Raw genomic sequence first — 17,854 nt, forward strand, 5'->3', positions numbered from 1 at the left:
TGAGCCTGACCCGGGCGTACCTTTCCTCACGTTGCCGTCTGTAGCACGGAACTCTCCGGTACTGAGGAGGAAGCAGGCGCGGTCATGGGGATAACGCTCACGGCTCCCGCCGGTGCCCAGACCCCCAGCAGCAGGACTCCTCTCCTCCCCAAGCACCATGTCTATGGTGGGGCAGTCCTCGTTAGCCAGGGCTGCGTTGGCTGCGTCGCCATTCTGCTTGGAATCTGGAGGGGAGAGGGGTAGGGGGAAGAAGAGAGGGGAGAGAGGGGAAGGAGGAGAAAGATAGGGGAGGGATGGGTTGGAGGGAGGGGGAAGACAAGGAGGCATGTAAGAAGAGGTAAGGAGAGTCGACAGAGAAGCGTGAGGAGGTGGGAGAGAGGGGTGGAGGGAAGAAGAGGTAGGGAGGGACAGAGAAGGGTGAGGAGGTGGGAGCGGGGGAGAGATAAGTAGGAGGAAGAAAGAGAAGGTGGATAGGTGGGGTGTAAGGAATGGGGGGGAAGGAGAAGGGTGGGAGAGAGAAAAAAGGAGAGGTAAAAGGATGGAGAGGAGGAAGAGAAAATATGTGGAGGGCAAGAGAGAGATGAAGTGAAGAGGAGAAGTGGAGGAGGAAGAATGTGTAAGAAGAGGGGTATAAATGGAGAGGCGAGAAGGCAGAGAAAGAAACAAGTAGCAGGAAAAGGGGGGATGGGGAAAGGTATGACAATTAGGTTTAAGGTGAGATAATAAGAACAAGGAAGTAGAGAAGGACAGGAATGAAGAAGGAGACATAGAGGGTGATGTGTGAGAACGAGAGGGGGAGGAAGACAAAGGGCGAAATGAATAAAAGAGAGGATGAGATTGTTAAAAGCGAGAGTGCGGGTTGTACATGGTGAAGACGGTGAGGCGAGAAGAAGGAGAGGAGGCAAAGAGGGGGGAGAAAAGAACATTAGTGTCCTGTGATGTGACCAAAACACTGCAGTGGAGGAGAGGAGGCGGGAGCCCAGCCTCACCAGGTCCACACACACACACTGAGCTGAGCATCATTACATTAACACACACATTGCAAAAGAGAGAGGGCGGGACAGCGAGAGAAAGAGAGAAGGGGGGAGGAAGAGAAAGAGAGGGGGAACAGAGATACTATAGAGTGTAGATATGCACATACATGCGCACTCGTGCACACACACACACACACACACACTCACGGTGAGATGCTGCGGGGTAACTTGTGCTTATAGCTTCCGACACAGCTGTCAAATCTAATTTGACGCGAGTTACTGCTCAACAATTTACAGAAATACCCCAGAGGGCCAAACCTCACAACGACACACAGAGAGACGCAGAGAGACAGCGAGGGGGGGGGGGGGGGGGGGGGGGGGGGATTGTAGGGGGCAGAGAGACTGAGAGAAAGGAACCGAGATTGCAGAGAGTAAAGAGAGCAGGAGAGAGAGGGAGTGTGAGAGAAAGAGAGAGAGACATTCAGTAAATAGCATATTACAGAGAGAGGGAAAGTGGTGAGAGAGGGAGAGAGAGGTGTGTGTATATGTGAGCGTGTACAGTATATGTCATTGAGCGTGTGTGTGTGAGCGTGCGTGCGCGCAGATGTCTGTGAGCATGTGTGTGTGTTCAAACAGGCGTATAACACGATGCTGTGGCAACACCTGGTAGTGGAGCCAGGGGGCGTCGGAACATTAAGAGGTCAAAGATTCATTAAAGTAAGAGGCTTCACGAACATCACTCACTCTACCAACTACAAAACTGAAGTACGAAGATCACTATACAGTCTGTCCCTCCTTACCTCTTCTTACCTCCCTCCCTCTTTGCCCCTCTTCACCACTTTCTCTCCCCCTGACTACCGCTTCTTACCTTCCTCCCTCTCAAGTCCAAATAGCTACACGTTTGAACACTGTGTTATTCTGGATGAATCTGTAAATGTCTGTTTCATATTACCTGTTTATACCTGCATTATTTATCAAAAGGATACAGCCACGCACCAGTTGGCAGCATATTAGAAAAAAGAAAAGGCCATCTTTAATCTTCCTTGACGCCGTTGCTTTTGAGCGCAGGTTTAGTACTTCTGACTCAAAACAATACTAAAGCAACATGTCAGGCTATATTGTTCATTGTAAATATGGTATTGGCCCTGACCCTGTATATAGCTTACTTACTTTCTCGTGTTCTCATTTCTATTCGTTCATTTTCAGCTGTTGTCGAACACACGTGGGTGTGAAAAGACGATTCTCTCTCTCAGTGTGCAGAGAATTCTACTAGAAAAAAAAGCCTGAATCACTGTGACATCAAGCATTTCATGTATAATAGGTTTTTGAAAGATCACATAGAATAAAAAACTGCATTTTTTCACGTAATCAAAAAGGCCTACTATTTAGGACGGCCTTAGACTTCGGGCCGGTTTCCCAGACACAGATTAAGCTTAGTCCTAGACTATTTATTTGTTTTTATTTAACCAGGTAAGACCTGGCAAGAAGGAAAAACAGGGAAATAGCAGCGTGTACATAGAATATTACAGAAAAATACTAAATACACACAAAAGACAAAGTGACACAAGTTAAAGATATAATTGAAGATTAGAAACAACTGCAGCTATCACAAACAGTGTTGTCGATCAGAGTCTTAAAAATAGGCAAGGACACTAACTCCCCTAACTTTAATATCTTTTGAAGCATGTTCCAGGATGAAGGGGCATTATGGGAAAAAGATTGTTTCCCCCCCATCTCATCTCAGTTCTAGCCTTAGGAACAGACATGGACAGCAGCGACAGTGAACTAAGACTGTATTGTGTGACTGATCTGGTCAGTTAGGAACAGAGATACAAAGGGAGTTGTCCCATCAATGCTTTGTACACAAAAGTGTAGCAGTGCTTTAGCCTCCCGGTGGAGAGAGCGGTCCATTGCACCACAGCATACAGATCACAGTGAGTGATCCAGCATTTGCAGTAAACCTTAACGCACATTGATACACTGTGTCCAGAGTTTAAGGTACTTGCTGAGGTCTGCATATAGACAATGTCACCATAATCCAGCACTGATTTAAAAAGAAGTGCTTTGAACAAGACCCTTTCTAAATAACGGCAGTGGTTAGAGAGTTGGGCAGGTAACCGAAAGTTTGCTGGGTCGAATCCCAGAGCTGACAAGGTAAAAATCTGTCGTTCTGAACAAGGCAGTTAACTCACTGTTCCCCGGTAGGCCATCATTGTAAATAAGAATTTGTTCTTAACTGACTTTAAATAAAGTTAAATAAAGGTAACATTAAAAAATATATATATGAGAGAGAGAGAGAGCGAGAGCGTTGAAGTCTGAAGTTTACATACACCTCAGCCAAATACATTTAAACTTCGTTTTTCACAATTCCTGACATTTACTCCTAGTAAGAATTCCCTGTCTTAGGTCAGTTAGGATCACCACTTTATTTTAAGAATGTGAAATGTCAGAATAACAGTAGAGAATATTATTTATTTCAGCTTTAATTTCTTTCATCACATTCCCAGAGGGTAAGAAGTTTACATACACTCAATTAGTATTTGGTAGCATTGCCTTTAAATTGTTTAACTTGGGTCAAACGTTTCGGATAGCCTTCCACAAGCTTCCCACAATAAGTTGGGTGACTTTTGGCCCGTTCCTCCTGACAGAGCTGGTGTAACTGAGTCAGGTTTGTAGGCCTCCTTGCTCGCACACGCTTTTTCAGTTCTGCCCACAAGTTTCTATAGGATTGAGGTCAGGGCTTTGTGATGGCCACTCCAATACCTTGACTTTGTTGTTCTTAAGCCATTTTGCCAACAACTTTGGAAGTATGCTTGGGGTCATTGTCCATTTGGAAGACCCATTTGTGACCAAGATTTAACTTCCTGACTGATGTCTTGAGATGTTGCTTCAATATATCCACGTAATTTTCCTCCCTCAAGATGCCATCTGTTTTTAAAGTGCACCAGTCCCTCCTGCAGCAAAGCAACCCCACAACATGACGCTGCCACCCCCGTGCTTCAAGGTTGGGATGGTGTTCTTCGGCTTGCAAGCCTCCCCCTTTTTCCTCCAAAAATAATGATGGTCATAACGGCCAAACAGTTCTATTTTTGTTTCATCAGATCAGAGGACATTTCTCAAAAGTACAATCTTTGTCCCCATGTGCAGTTGCAAACTGTAGTCTGGCTTTTTTATGGCGGTTTTGGAGCAGTGGCTTCTTCCTTGCTGAGCGGCCTTTCAGGTTATGTCGATATACGACTCGTTTTACTGTGGATGTAGATACTTTTGTACCGGTTTTCTCCAGCATCTTCACAAGGTCCTTTGCTGTTGTTCTGGGATTGATTTGCACTTTTCGCACCAAAGTACGTTCATCTCTAGGAGACAGAACGCGTCTCCTTCCTGAGCGGTATGACGGCTGCGTGGTCCCATGGTGTTTATACTTGCGTACTATTGTTTGTACAGATGAACGTGGCACCTTCAGGCGTTTGGAAATTGCTCTCAAGGATGAACCAGACTTGTGGAGGTCTACAATTTTTTTTTTTAGGTCTTTACTGATTTCTTTTGATTTTCCCATGATGTCAAGCAAAGAGGCACTGAGTTTGATGGAAGGCCTTGAAATACATCCACAGGTACACCTGCAAATGACTCGAATGTTGTCAATTAGCCTATCAGACGCTTCTAAAGCCATGACATAATTTTCTGAAAGTTTCCAAGCTGTTTAAAGGCACAGTCAACTTAGTGTATGTACATTTCTGACCCACTGGAATTCTGATACAGTGAATTATAATCAGTCTAATTTTTGGGGGGGAAAATTACTTGTGTCATGCACAAAGTAGATGTCCTGACCGACTTGCCAAAACTATAGTTTGTTAACAAGAAACTTGTTTTTCAACCAACAGTTTAAAGGCAATGCTACCAAATACTAATTGAGTGTACGTAAACTTCTTACCCACTGGGAATGTGATGAAAGAAAATAAAGCTGAAATAAATCACTCTCTCAACTATTACTCTGACATTTCACATTCTTAAAATAAAGTGGTGATCCTAACTGACCTAAGACAGGAAATTTTTACTAGGAGTAAATGTCAGGAATTGTGAAAAACAGAGTTTAAATGTACAGTGGGGCAAAAAAGTATTTAGTCAGCCACCAATTGTGCAAGTTCTCCCACTTAAAAAGATGAGAGAGGCCTGTAATTTTCATCATAGGTACACTTCAACTATGACAGACAAAATGAGAAGAAAAAAAATCCAGAAAATCACATTGTAGGATTTTTAATGAATTTATTTGCAAATTATGGTGGAAAATAAGTATTTGGTCACCTACAAACAAGCAAGATTTCTGGCTCTCACAGACCTGTAACTTCTTCTTTAAGAGGCTCCTCTGTCCTCCACTCGTTACCTGTATTAATGGCACCTGTTTGAACTTGTTATCAGTATAAAAGACACCTGTCCACAACCTCAAACAGTCACACTCCAAACTCCACTATGGCCAAGACCAAAGAGCTGTCAAAGGACACCAGAAACGAAATTGTAGACCTGCACCAGGCTGGGAAGACTGAATCTGCAATAGGTAAGCAGCTTGGTTTGAAGAAATCAACTGTGGGAGCAATTATTAGGAAATGGAAGACATACAAGACCACTGATAATCTCCCTCGATCTGGGGCTCCACGCAAGATCTCACCCCGTGGGGTCAAAATGATCACAAGAACGGTGAGCAAAAATCCCAGAACCACACGGGGGGACCTAGTGAATGACCTGCAGAGAGCTGGGACCAAAGTAACAAAGCCTACCATCAGTAACACACTACACCACCAGGGACTCAAATCCTGCAGTGCCAGACATGTCCCCCTGCTTAAGCCAGTACATGTCCAGGCCCGTCTGAAGTTTGCTAGAGAGCATTTGGATGATCCAGAAGAAGATTGGGAGAATGTCATATGGTCAGATGAAACCAAAATATAACTTTTTGGTAAAAACTCAACTCGTCGTGTTTGGAGGACAAAGAATGCTGAGTTGCATCCAAAGAACACCATACCTACTGTGAAGCATGGGGGTGGAAACATCATGCTTTGGGGCTGTTTTTCTGCAAGGACGACTGATCCGTGTAAAGGAAAGAATGAATGGGGCCATGTATCGTGAGAATTTGAGTGAAAACCTCCTTCCATCAGCAAGGGCATTGAAGATGAAACGTGGCTGGGTCTTTCAGCATGACAATGATCCCAAACACACCGCCCGGGCAACGAAGGAGTGGCTTCGTAAGAAGCATTTCAAGGTCCTGGAGTGGCCTAGCCAGTCTCCAGATCTCAACCCCATAGAAAATCTTTGGAGGGAGTTGAAAGTCCGTGTTGCCCAGCAACTGCCCCAAAACATCACTGCTCTAGAGGAGATCTGCATGGAGGAATGGGCCAAAATACCAGCAACAGTGTGTGAAAACCTTGTGAAGACTTACAGAAAACGTTTGACCTTACATACACTGTATTTGGCTACAGTGTATGTAAACTTCAACTGTAGGTTACCTCAGTTAATAAATACATTTTTGATACTCCTTATCTCCACGTTGTATCCCTTTTTGTTACGGGCTTCGAGACGGTTCGTGACAGTTACATGCTGACCACACTGCACGAGTCCCAAAATAAATTTACACATACATGTTATTCAATCATTGCACCCACACTGCTCACGCACGTCAATGAGAGTCTGCATAGCCAGGCGCTAAAATAGAACTTGGTTCTATTTGTGACACTTGATGCGCTGCAAGTCCTGCCTCTCCCATCTCCTCATTGGTTTTTAGCAGCATATACCCACGTGGGTGATTGAAAGATGAACTGAGGTCCACAATCTGGTCGGTTGTGGTAATGCACCTTAAAGTTGGTTACCAACCGCCATATAAAGTCCAAAAAACAAGAAGCCTGAAGGAGGAGAGATTACTAGAATCAAACTCGGTTTAATGTTACCCTTTTATCTGTGGATTAATTGTTGGAGTAGAGGACCTTGTGCATTTCAGGTAAAATAACAACCTAATATTTATCCCAGGACAAATTAGCTAGCAACAGCAAGCTTAATACTTTTCGACCTGTCTCCAAATTAATATAGTTGGATCAGAGTTCGTTTTGATATTTCAACCTGCGTGTCCTGATCGCGTCTGGTGTGGTTGGACAAAATCAACATGTGCGCGATGGCACACGCGAGCGGTCTGGTCAGCATTTTAGAATGCTAGCGCGTTCAACAGCTGCTGCAGGAATGTGCTGACAGGGATTTCGCCCAGTGTGTGGATATGGTCAATGCGCCCAGTCGCCTTGCAGTAGGCTGCCGCACAGTGAGGCAGCAGTGAGCCCAGTAGACCGACCAACCACCGGTGGCGAGTCCACCCAGCAGGGATATCCTGGGCTAGGAAGTCCAGCGCATCTAGACGTTATGTCACAGCGCACATGTCTTAGCGACACTGCCCTGCCACCATCTTGATTGTACAAATGTAAAGTGTTGGTATCATGCTTTACGAGCTGAAATAAAAGATCCCAGGACTAAACCGCATGTTCAATGGAAATCTTAATTAAATCGTTTTTTTAGTCTAGGACTAGGCTTAATCTGTTTCCCGGAAACTGACCCTACAACTTTCAAACAGACTGAGCCTAGATGGCGTAAAAGAAAGCAAAACAGAAAAACTGCGATTGAAATGTAGATAAGAGTAACAGGAAAGAGATCAGGGTCAAAACCTCTCTGCTCTTATCGTATTTGTTACGTTTTGTAGCAACCTCTTCTCCTCACCAATCCTCTCCCTTCTTACTAACATTTTAGTCATTTAGCAGACTTACAGTAGTGAGTGCATACATTGTCTACTGGTCCCCCGTGGGAATTGAACCCACAATCCTAGCGTTGCAAGCAGCCATGCTCTACCAACTGAGCTACACAGGACTACTAACTGCGCTACACTTGTCTCCTCTCCTGGGCTGTAAGCTGTGCTGACAGAAGGAGCTCTTTCGGTTGTGTGAACTCACCAGCTGATCGGGACTGGCATGTCCACACACACACACACACACACACACACACACACACACACACACACACACACACACACACACACACACACACACACACACACACACACACACACACACACACACACACACACACACACACACACACACACACACACACACAAAGTCTATTTATTACTAGTGTGGGGGGATGGCTAGTGCAAGAAGGAAATAGGCCTATATGATGTACAAATGTATGTAAGTGTGTGTGTGCGTGTGTGTGTGTGAGTGAGTGCAGTGTTTCCCCTATATTCATTTAGCAGCAGTGGCCCACCGCTGCTACATTTTTGCCACCACTACAAAAAATATGATGTAATATTTTACATATATTTCTGCCAAGATGCGCTTTTAAATGGATAGCCATTGGCTCAATGATTGGAAGTCTATGGGAACACTGTGTGTGTGTGTGTGTGTGTGTGTGTGTGTGTGTGTGTGTGTGTGTGTGTGTGTGTGCGCGCCCGCGCAAGTGCGTGTTTTAGGGATGGGTAATATGAAGCAATGTCTGTGTTCGAGTACTCTCAGGAAAACAAATGTACAGTACTGGCATGTTTGCGTTAAACATGGCTGAAGGCAAAAAAAGCTTGTGGTATGCCATCGGTTGTTCCAATTACTGGTTGTTCTGATACACAACTTTAACATTCACTGCCCTTGACATACTCACATCTGACAGACATGTTGTCAGCGCTTTTAAATGTAACCTGCTAAACAGTTGCATTTGAACATTTTGAGTACTCAATATTTAATTGAGTACAAACACCGATTCCAGTACTTGAGTACTCGTGCCCATCCCTAGTGTGTGTGTGTGTGTACATGTGTGTCAGGCTCTGAGTAGCCTACATGTGTAAATTGAGGGTCCCTCTCTAATGCCATTTTACATGCTTCTCAACTTCTCCCTTGTCATAACTAATCCTTCTCTCAATCCACCCCCCCCCCCCCCCCCCCCCCCAACCCTGCACCCATCAACACCCCGCTCTACTCTTCAAGTTTAATTGCTTTTCTGTCCACTGTCAAACAGCGTTTTGACAGGCCAATCTTCCCAACCAAATATTTATAAACGTTAAAGCCGACGTGTTGAGAGCTCCCCAGCAGAGAGAGAAGGATGAGGGTGGAGGGGTGGCTGGGGGGAGGTTAGATTATGGGATCACCCTGCTCTATACAGAGTTACGGTGTCTATCTGACTTCATCAGCTTGTGTGTGTGGCCTCAGCTTCCCTATTTAACATGGTTACAGATCCACTTCATTTCTCCCCACACTCTCTAAATCGGGTTAACTCTACATACTGGAGAGAGATGGAAACACACACACACACACACACACACACACACCACATACCCACACATGCGGTCATGGTAGAAAGGGAGGATTGTGATGGTTGGGAACCATAATCTGACAGAGTGCTATTTCCAGTACCTTAACTACAGTACAGTGATTCAGACATGGGTTATATGTTTTGGTACATTGGGTTAGTTATATGTGACTCAGAGACAAGCCGAGACACCACATCATGTAGAGAGAGTGATCGGGGTAATTTGATGATAATATTAGTGTGAGGGATGCTGCAGGTCACCAGCAGTCAGTCACTCTAGATAGATTCCAAATATACTGCATCCTCACACAAACACACAGGTGCGTGCACACACACACATGCCTCTCCTCCCCTTCCCTCCCTCCATCCCTCTCCTCCCTCCCCTGATCTACTCACCTGTCCTGTTGATCTCGATGATCTCCTCCTGAGCCAGAGGGCAGTCCCCTCCCCCCAGGCTGCCTGAGCTCACCATCCCCGGCCCGGCGGTGGCCATGGCCAGGGCGTCTGGCTTGCAGTAGTTGGGCGAGCCCGGCATGGTGGGCCGAGGGATGTGCTTGCCCTTCCTCTTGGGCAGCTTCTGCTTGGCCATGGCCAGTGAGTAGTACATGCCAAAGTTGTTGACGATGACGGGCACAGGCATGGCGATGGTCAGCACCCCCGCCAGGGCGCACAGCGCGCCCACCAGCATCCCCGACCACGTCTCGGGGTACATGTCCCCGTAGCCCAGAGTGGTCATGGTGACCACAGCCCACCAGAAGCCAATGGGGATGTTCTTGAAGTTTGTGTGTTTGGCGGCCGTAGGGTCGTCAGGGTCGGCGCCGATGCGCTCAGCGTAGTAGATCATGGTGGCGAAGATGAGCACTCCGAGGGCGAGGAAGATGATGAGGAGGAGGAACTCGTTGGTACTGGCGCGGAGCGTGTGGCCCAGCACCCGCAGGCCCACGAAGTGACGCGTCAACTTGAAGATACGCAGGATCCTGACGAAGCGCACCACTCGCAGGAAGCCCAACACGTCTTTGGCGGCTTTGGAATCCAGACCGCTCAGCGCCACCTCCAGGTAGAAGGGCATGATGGCAATAAAGTCAATGATATTGAGGGTGCTACTGAAGAACTCCTTCTTGCAGGGGCAGAAGATCACGCGCATCATGACCTCAATGGTGAACCAGATGACGCACGTTCCCTCCACATAGGTGAGCCAGCCATCGGTCACCACCTCGTAGACGATCTCCTGACGCGTCACATTGCCCACCGTCACGTTTTCTGTTTTGTTGTAGATGGTGTTGAAGGCCTCGTGCGTCTCCAAGCAGAAGGTGGTGATGGAGATGAGGATGAACAGAAGGGAGAGGAACGCACAGTACTGGAGGAGAAGAGAGAGGGAGAGAGAAAGAGAGAGAAAGATGGTTAGGTTCAAGTTTGTTTACTTTGCCAGTTACAGGATTATGTTCCTTGGGCTCATTGAATTCTCACCGAAGACTAACCCAAAGGATCACATGGATTTACAGATGAATGTCATTCACATACGGTATCACAGAAAACATGCAGCAACAGAGGTTAACCTAAACTGCAAAAAAAAACACCAATGGTTCCCAGTTGCACGAATAGATCTGTTAGACACAGTTTTAGGTCTAACGCCAACAATTACACAGAAACTCTGATTAACTCAACAGGTCAACTGAACAAACCACATAGCAACCATGCAGTTAGGATTGGGGAGTAACGGATTACATGGATGACAAAAAAAAAAAAACTGACCGCAATTCGTTATGTTACCAGCAAAAATATTGTAATCCGATTACAGACACTTTTGAAAAACTAGATGGTTACTTCTAGGATTACTTTAACATTCAGAAAAGACGTATTTGACACCTTTCTGTTTTTTCAATGACATTCAAATGAGCATTGGTGCAAATTTCAGTTTGTTCCGCCTGAGCGAGTCTGACCACAAATCAGAGACCAATATGATGACACACCAAATGAACTGAAATCACTCAGTTCTGCCTCAAGGACAAGACTCATAAATGTAAACCTGCTTAAGAGGCATTAGAAGACAAACATTTATATTACCAATTGAACATGTATTGCAGCATAAATCAATGTTAGAGTTTAGCTGGCCATATATGGGCTTCTACTACAGATAATAATACAATTAGGCTATATATTTACATAAAAAAACAACAGTCTGTCAGATTTTCTGTCATTCCAATTAATTTAATACCCTTTGATCTTCAAAAAAGGGAAATGGGCCTAGCTATGGATATATAGATTAGCCAAATTGTTTTAACTGAGCTGCTATATTGTAAACATTTATGAACACAAAAATGTGCTTTTTGGTCTTCATTTAAGGTTAGGGTTTAGGCATTAGGGTTAGCAGTGTGGTTAACGCTAGGGTTATTTAAGGTTAGCCGTGTGGGTTAGGTTTAAATTCCGATTTTATGACTTTGTGGCTAAAACGTATTACATACGCTCTTGAATAATGCAACCAAAACATATTTACGTTACACTCTTGAAAAATGCTAAAATTCACACGCATGTGCAGACAATTAAAGGGTTTATTTTCTCGTTTGTACACACATTAAATGTAGTTTCCAAGACAATAACACAGCTAGCTAGCTAATACCCCATTCATAGACGGTAACTGCTTTATCACATTTTGACGATAGTAACGTTATATTCTGACCAGGGGAGTTTTGTTAAGAGGTCCGGCGCTTCCTCTAAAAATGAACATGCATCGCTTGTAGTAGGGTTTTGGAAACAAAAGTAACGTATACTTCATATCAGCGAGAAATAATACAAATACAAAATAAGTTCAATTACTAGACTCCTTAAGGTTCACACACAGCCACATGTCCATGTTACAGCGCATGTTTACGGAAAACAGACGGAAGAAAGAGTGGACTACCTGTGCTAATTATTTATATGCGTCTCCGAATACCTTGTGTAAACGGAAGATGGACGCCACAAACGTGTTGTCACTGAAAAATACTGTCTGCTGCAACTGTTAAAACCAGTGTGTATTTTACATTTGTGAAAGTAGAGATTTATGTTTCTAGAACCGTACCGCAATTGAGATGGAGCGTTAGCCTGTTTTGGCTTCCAGTGCTGATTCACCTTTAAACAGAACATGTACGGTCCTTGGCTCCTTTCGCCCATTATTGGGCTAGCTAGCTAGTAATGTTAGCATATCAAACATGAATGTTCACCCCTCATACGAAAATACAAGTTCATTTTTCTTAATATCATGTAAGTCAACACAGTTGAGCTTCCCTTTTTTAAAGCTACGGCGACAATTTTAGAATATAACAGGTTAATGCAATATCAGGTGAATACTCAATAAAACGAGTTTAAAATATAATGAACATGTCTGTACATTTCAGCTGTTTCAGAAACATTGCTCAGCTATTCGTATTTTTACTATATGCATGTTGGGTTCAAGGATAATTCTGTTTACACTCCCCTGCTTAGAGGGGGGCAACTGTAGAACGAGTATCGTGCTGAGGTTGCATTCCAGACGTGAGAAATACGCAATATTACAGTAATGTCTCGAGAATAGATACCTCCAAGAATCTCTCGAAATTCTCGTCAATGAGAATACACCCATAGCTGTGGCCTATCAGCTGACAGTGAATGTAAATAAACAGTATTTAGCTGAAAGCTAAATTAATGTTCTCTGATGAGTAGCTATACATATATATAGTGAAGGGTGGCTGTGCTGCGTTTTGGGTCATTGCAGTGGTACTGTGGTGTGCATTCAGACCTGTGCTTCTGATAAGAGACGGAAGATAGGTGGCGCCAGACACCATGAACAACAGACCATAAATGAGAGAGAGAGATGCAGCTAATACAGTATGGGCATTCTGCTGCAATCTCATTGAAGCTGCACTGAGACAGAAAGAGGGAGGGAGAGAGCTAGAGGAAAAGAGAGGCGGAGGTAGAAAACGGTGGGAGACGGGGTTCAAGATGGAGTGTGACTGTACAGTAGAGACAGAGAGTGGTGGAAAGAGGGCGAGGGAGAGAAAGAGAGAGATGGGTGTTAGTGAGTTACGACGCTGTGGGCAATGCGCGGCCACCCTTAAGAAAACAGAGATGTCATGTTCGCTCTCACATAGATAAATGTCTATTGATTGAGCCGGCATGCCTGTTTAAAGCACCAGGCCTTTTCTCCTATCGGCCCCTCTGGGTCAATAGTATTTTTAATTAAAACTTTATTTAACTAGGCAAATCAGTTAAGAACAAATTCTTATTTACAATGACGGCCTACCCCAGCCAAACCCGGACGACGCAGGGCCAATTGTGCGCCGCCCTATTGGACTCCCAATCACAGCTGGATGTGATGCAGCCTGGATTCAAACCAGAAACTGCACTGCACAACTCTTGCACTGAGATGCAGTGCCTTAGACCGCTGCACCACTCGGGAGCCCAACAGTATCTGTTCATCTCAGGCACACAGAACCTCACTCTTTCTCACACAACCGACCTAAACCCAACCCAGCTTCAACTCAACATAACCTCACCCAACTTCTGCCCAGCCTCAACCAAACCTAACACAACCTCAACCCAAACTAACTCAACTAAGCCTCAACCTAACCAATCCACAACCCAGCCTCAACTATGGCTCAGCGATATATTGAATTCATTTGATTCATTCAAATGTATGTTTTAGCACGATATTCCAAATGCCTGTATTTTTTTATGTGGGTTTATGTCCACTTGTTCTCGTGTTGTCTTTTTGGTCTCACTCCTTCTGCTGTGACTGTGCACCTTCCAAATTACACACAAACACCAAACTCATCCCCCTGCCACTGAGAACAACAAATAGGAAAAATAACTTCTTCCTCTCTGACAACATGCGGTTTCTACTCGCCATTTGCATTTGCGGTTTGGTCCAACAGAATCGCTCATAAGGGCAGCAAAACACAGTGACACATTATTTTACTATAATAGAGGAAAACTTAAAAGATGCATTATGCAGAAATCGCTCCGCCATTTCTTGGTTGCTAACATTCTAATAGTTTGCCTAATTTCAGTTTATGTGACAAAACAAGCAAGTATAGTGTAGAGAATCATTGTACCATCTAAACAGCTGTGAAATATATTTTCGATTAACAACAAATATAGCATTTGAAGCTGGTGTACAAAACCAAAAGTAAATGATGCAAAAACAAAAACTTAAGAACAAAGTGGACAGGCTGGCATGCTGTTCAAACAGTGGGGAGACGGACAGAATGGTGTGTTCATAACAATTCAACTGTTCTACCTTGTTAGTTAGCAAATAGATCCAAGTTGGCTAGACTATAAAGATTAGCTGGCTTCTCACTAGCATGTGGGCTTGTGCTTGAGAGATTGTTTATGAGACCTGTGTTCATTTTCTATAATGCCTGCTACAACAAGTTGATCATTATTAGTGAATGTGCATTAGGCATGGTTCTGGTAAAATTTGTAACAAAAAGGGCATTTTCATACACAGTTAAACTATTTTGATCAAATAAAGACATTATTTGTGGGTCTTATTATTGTGGAAGGCCTAAGTAGCCAATGTATACTTTCACAAGCCCTGAATTCATTAAAGTATTGCTCACTGTTTAAAATGCAGTGTATTTTACCTTTAATTGTACAACAAAGCTTATTTAGAGAAAACTGTTTTAAAAATCAAGATATATATGTTGTGAATTGCCCATAAGTTTGATTTTGTTTTTAGGCCATATTGCCCAGCCTTTTTCTCTGCCTCTTTTTTATTTCTCTGCCTCTGTCTCTATATGCCTCTCTCTCTCTCTGCCACCCAATGAATTCCCTTTATGTAACACGTCATTACAGTCACTTATATACGTGTGTGTGTGGTGCTGCTGCTGTTTCCCCCTCTGCAGTGTTACCCTCCCCTCTCTGTTACTTCGCTATCCTCTTCCTCCTCCCCTTTCTTTCTCACAAAAATCTCTCTCTCTCTCTCTACTTCTAGATCTTTAGCTCTCCCATAGCTCCACACTCCTCCTCTGTCTCTCTCTCCCCTTCCCTCTCTCTCTGGTCTATGCAGTAAGCTGCCTGAACGTATCGGGGTCCTTCCAGAGCCCTGGCTGCAGAGTACAGTCGTCTTGCAAAATGCCTGCTCAGATCTCCGTATAGAGAGACACACGTACATCTGGATTGGGAGCTTGCATTTCATACTACACAAACTTAAAACATATAGGTACACACACAACAAAATCCCTCAAATTTTTTCAAAAATACAAAAACCTACACATGCTCAACCGACATTATGAATATCAAACCAACCCAGCCCAAAATGACAAGTGGCTCCAGTGTATATATACCCTTAATACAGTACATTATATTATAGATGTCTTTGAGGATGCGTCTCAAATAGCAGCAGTCGGGTCAATCTTCTCATAACAGATGAATAAAATAAAAAAACAGCCCAAATGAGTGGTCTGGATACTCCTGGGAGAACTGCTTAATTCCCCCAGCCTATTAACATGAACTCATTTAACGAGCCTCATCTCATCTCACTGTGGCCTGGAAACGCTGATGATGAGGAGACCCGTTTCCGTGCCGACTAGAGACACCGCCGCCCATCGCCTGTGATGTCACCTGCCTCGCCATCCTAAAGCACTCAAGCTCCACTTTTGGGGACACTTTTTTTTTGTCGTCTGTGTGTGCAAATCTCACTTCTCTTTCCATTGGATCTTTCTCTTTCTGTTGCTTTATCAAACATTTAACGGTTCCCTCCCTTGACATGCATGTTTTATGATAGATGACTATGTGTGCCTATGTAACCTTGGCTGGAGCAAAAGCATGCCTTTCCCCTGGCCCTTGCAGTTGCAGGGTGAGATGTTCCCCTCTTCTAGTAGCACACAGGCTCCTACTATCCTCCTAACCTTGAGTCCATGACTGTGCCGTCAAATCCTTACTTCCTCAGTCCTTGTTTCCTCCATCTTTGTTCCCTCAATTCTTCACCTTCCCCTCATTGGAGGAACGGATCGAAGGTCCCGCCCCGCTGACCTCCTCGAATAAGCTTTGAGAGGGAGGCGAAGACCCTGTAGGGTCATTGAGCACATCGCGTCTTAAAGCGCCTGAAAGCTCCCTAGGGAGTCCCTGAGATGATACAGTACGTCTGTGTTCCAAATGGCATCCTATTCTCTACACAGTGCACTACTGTTGACCAGGACTCATAAGGCTCTGGTCAAAAGTAGTGCACTATGTAGTGGAATAGGGTGCAGGGTCCTGTCAAAGGTAGTGCACTATATAGGGAAAATGGTGCCATGTGGGACCCAGTCAGACTAACAACACACCTACTGATGGACAGGCAGACAGCCCTTCTGGTACAGGTCAAGTCAGAGGGATGGCCAAATCTCTACCTCCACCCTTCTCCTGAAGTGTATGGGTTTTAAAATGGTGCAAACTCCTCCAACCAATGCTTACACCAATCCAATGCTTTTAAATGCATGCAGGGAAGTGTGCACATGTGCACTTGGGGTGAAGGGTTCCATTTCAGACACAGCCCTGGTCTACCTCACACGGATGTAAACGTGACAGTGATGAGGGTAGTGCTGGGAGGAGAACACTTAGTAGTGGGTTTTCAGTCACACTGAAGTAATGGAGTTGTCTTGAAGGCTATATTGTTCTGAGCTCTAACACACACACACGCACACGCACAAGCAGTGAGTCTGTCAGTCCGTCACACAGACAGATGGAAACGCACACACAGACAGACCCAAAGACACACACAGACAGACCTCTTCTGTTTCCAAATCAGAATACAGAGCACATCTCCATACAGACAGCACACTATGATAGACAGACATATCATCCTATAATATGACTTCCGAAACAGTGCTTTAGTACTACACACATAGCATTATGAATGATGATCTGAGCATCATACTGAACACTGCAATGGTCTGAGGACATCTTTAAACACTGCACCAATATGAAAACCCTCGACATTGCAGCAGAGGAGAGGAGGAGGGGGAAGAGAACACACACACACAGAGAGAGAGAGAGAGAGAAATGACTGGACCGATGTCTAAGAGAGAGTAGGAATTAAATTAAAACATAAGATGAAGGTGGCACTGATGAATAAATTGTTGTTTTCATAAATAAGTGATTATTTACAGTGGTTACGTCTTATAAATAAATGTGTGATCTCAGTAGATCTGTCTGCCTGGAAAAGTGACCAGCAGGAATACTTAAGAATTAGAAATGACATTTGAAAGGTCTTAGGTTTGTCAATGGACATGACGTGCTTTAGAAATGACATTTGAAAGGTCTTAGGTTTGTCAATGGACATGACGGTGGTGTTTCTAAACAGTTATTGATTTTAATCATATTAAAATCACTAACTGCTGAGAAAGACCTTATCAGAAGAGGTGAGACAGCTAGGAGTATTTGAAAAGACGATGTGATCCTTTCTAAGACACCCCTTATCAGGTTTGGGTGGTATCCAGATTGTCATACCTTCATACCACATGAGGCTGCTGAGGAGAAAATGGATCATAATAATGGCAGGAACGAAGCAAATGGCATGGCATCAAACACCTGGAGACCATGTGTTTGATACCATTCCACCATTCTTC

At 44.3% G+C, this 17,854-nt stretch overlaps 1 protein-coding gene across 2 annotated transcripts in view; it reads right to left on the bottom strand.

Moving 5' to 3' along the window:
* Positions 1–17,854, bottom strand: part of LOC120044430 (potassium voltage-gated channel subfamily C member 1-like) — a 75,513-nt gene that overhangs the window by 25,080 nt on the left and 32,579 nt on the right. For both annotated transcript variants that reach the window (XM_038989077.1, XM_038989078.1), the window contains exons 2-3: positions 9,687–10,647; positions 21–224 (exon numbers count right to left, since the gene is read on the bottom strand). In XM_038989077.1, coding sequence (XP_038845005.1) covers positions 21–224; positions 9,687–10,647 — 1,165 coding nt within the window. The remainder of the gene's footprint in view (positions 1–20; positions 225–9,686; positions 10,648–17,854) is intronic.

Source organism: Salvelinus namaycush, chromosome 3 (assembly GCF_016432855.1).
Source record: "Salvelinus namaycush isolate Seneca chromosome 3, SaNama_1.0, whole genome shotgun sequence".
NCBI classification, from domain to species: Eukaryota; Metazoa; Chordata; class Actinopteri; order Salmoniformes; family Salmonidae; genus Salvelinus; species Salvelinus namaycush.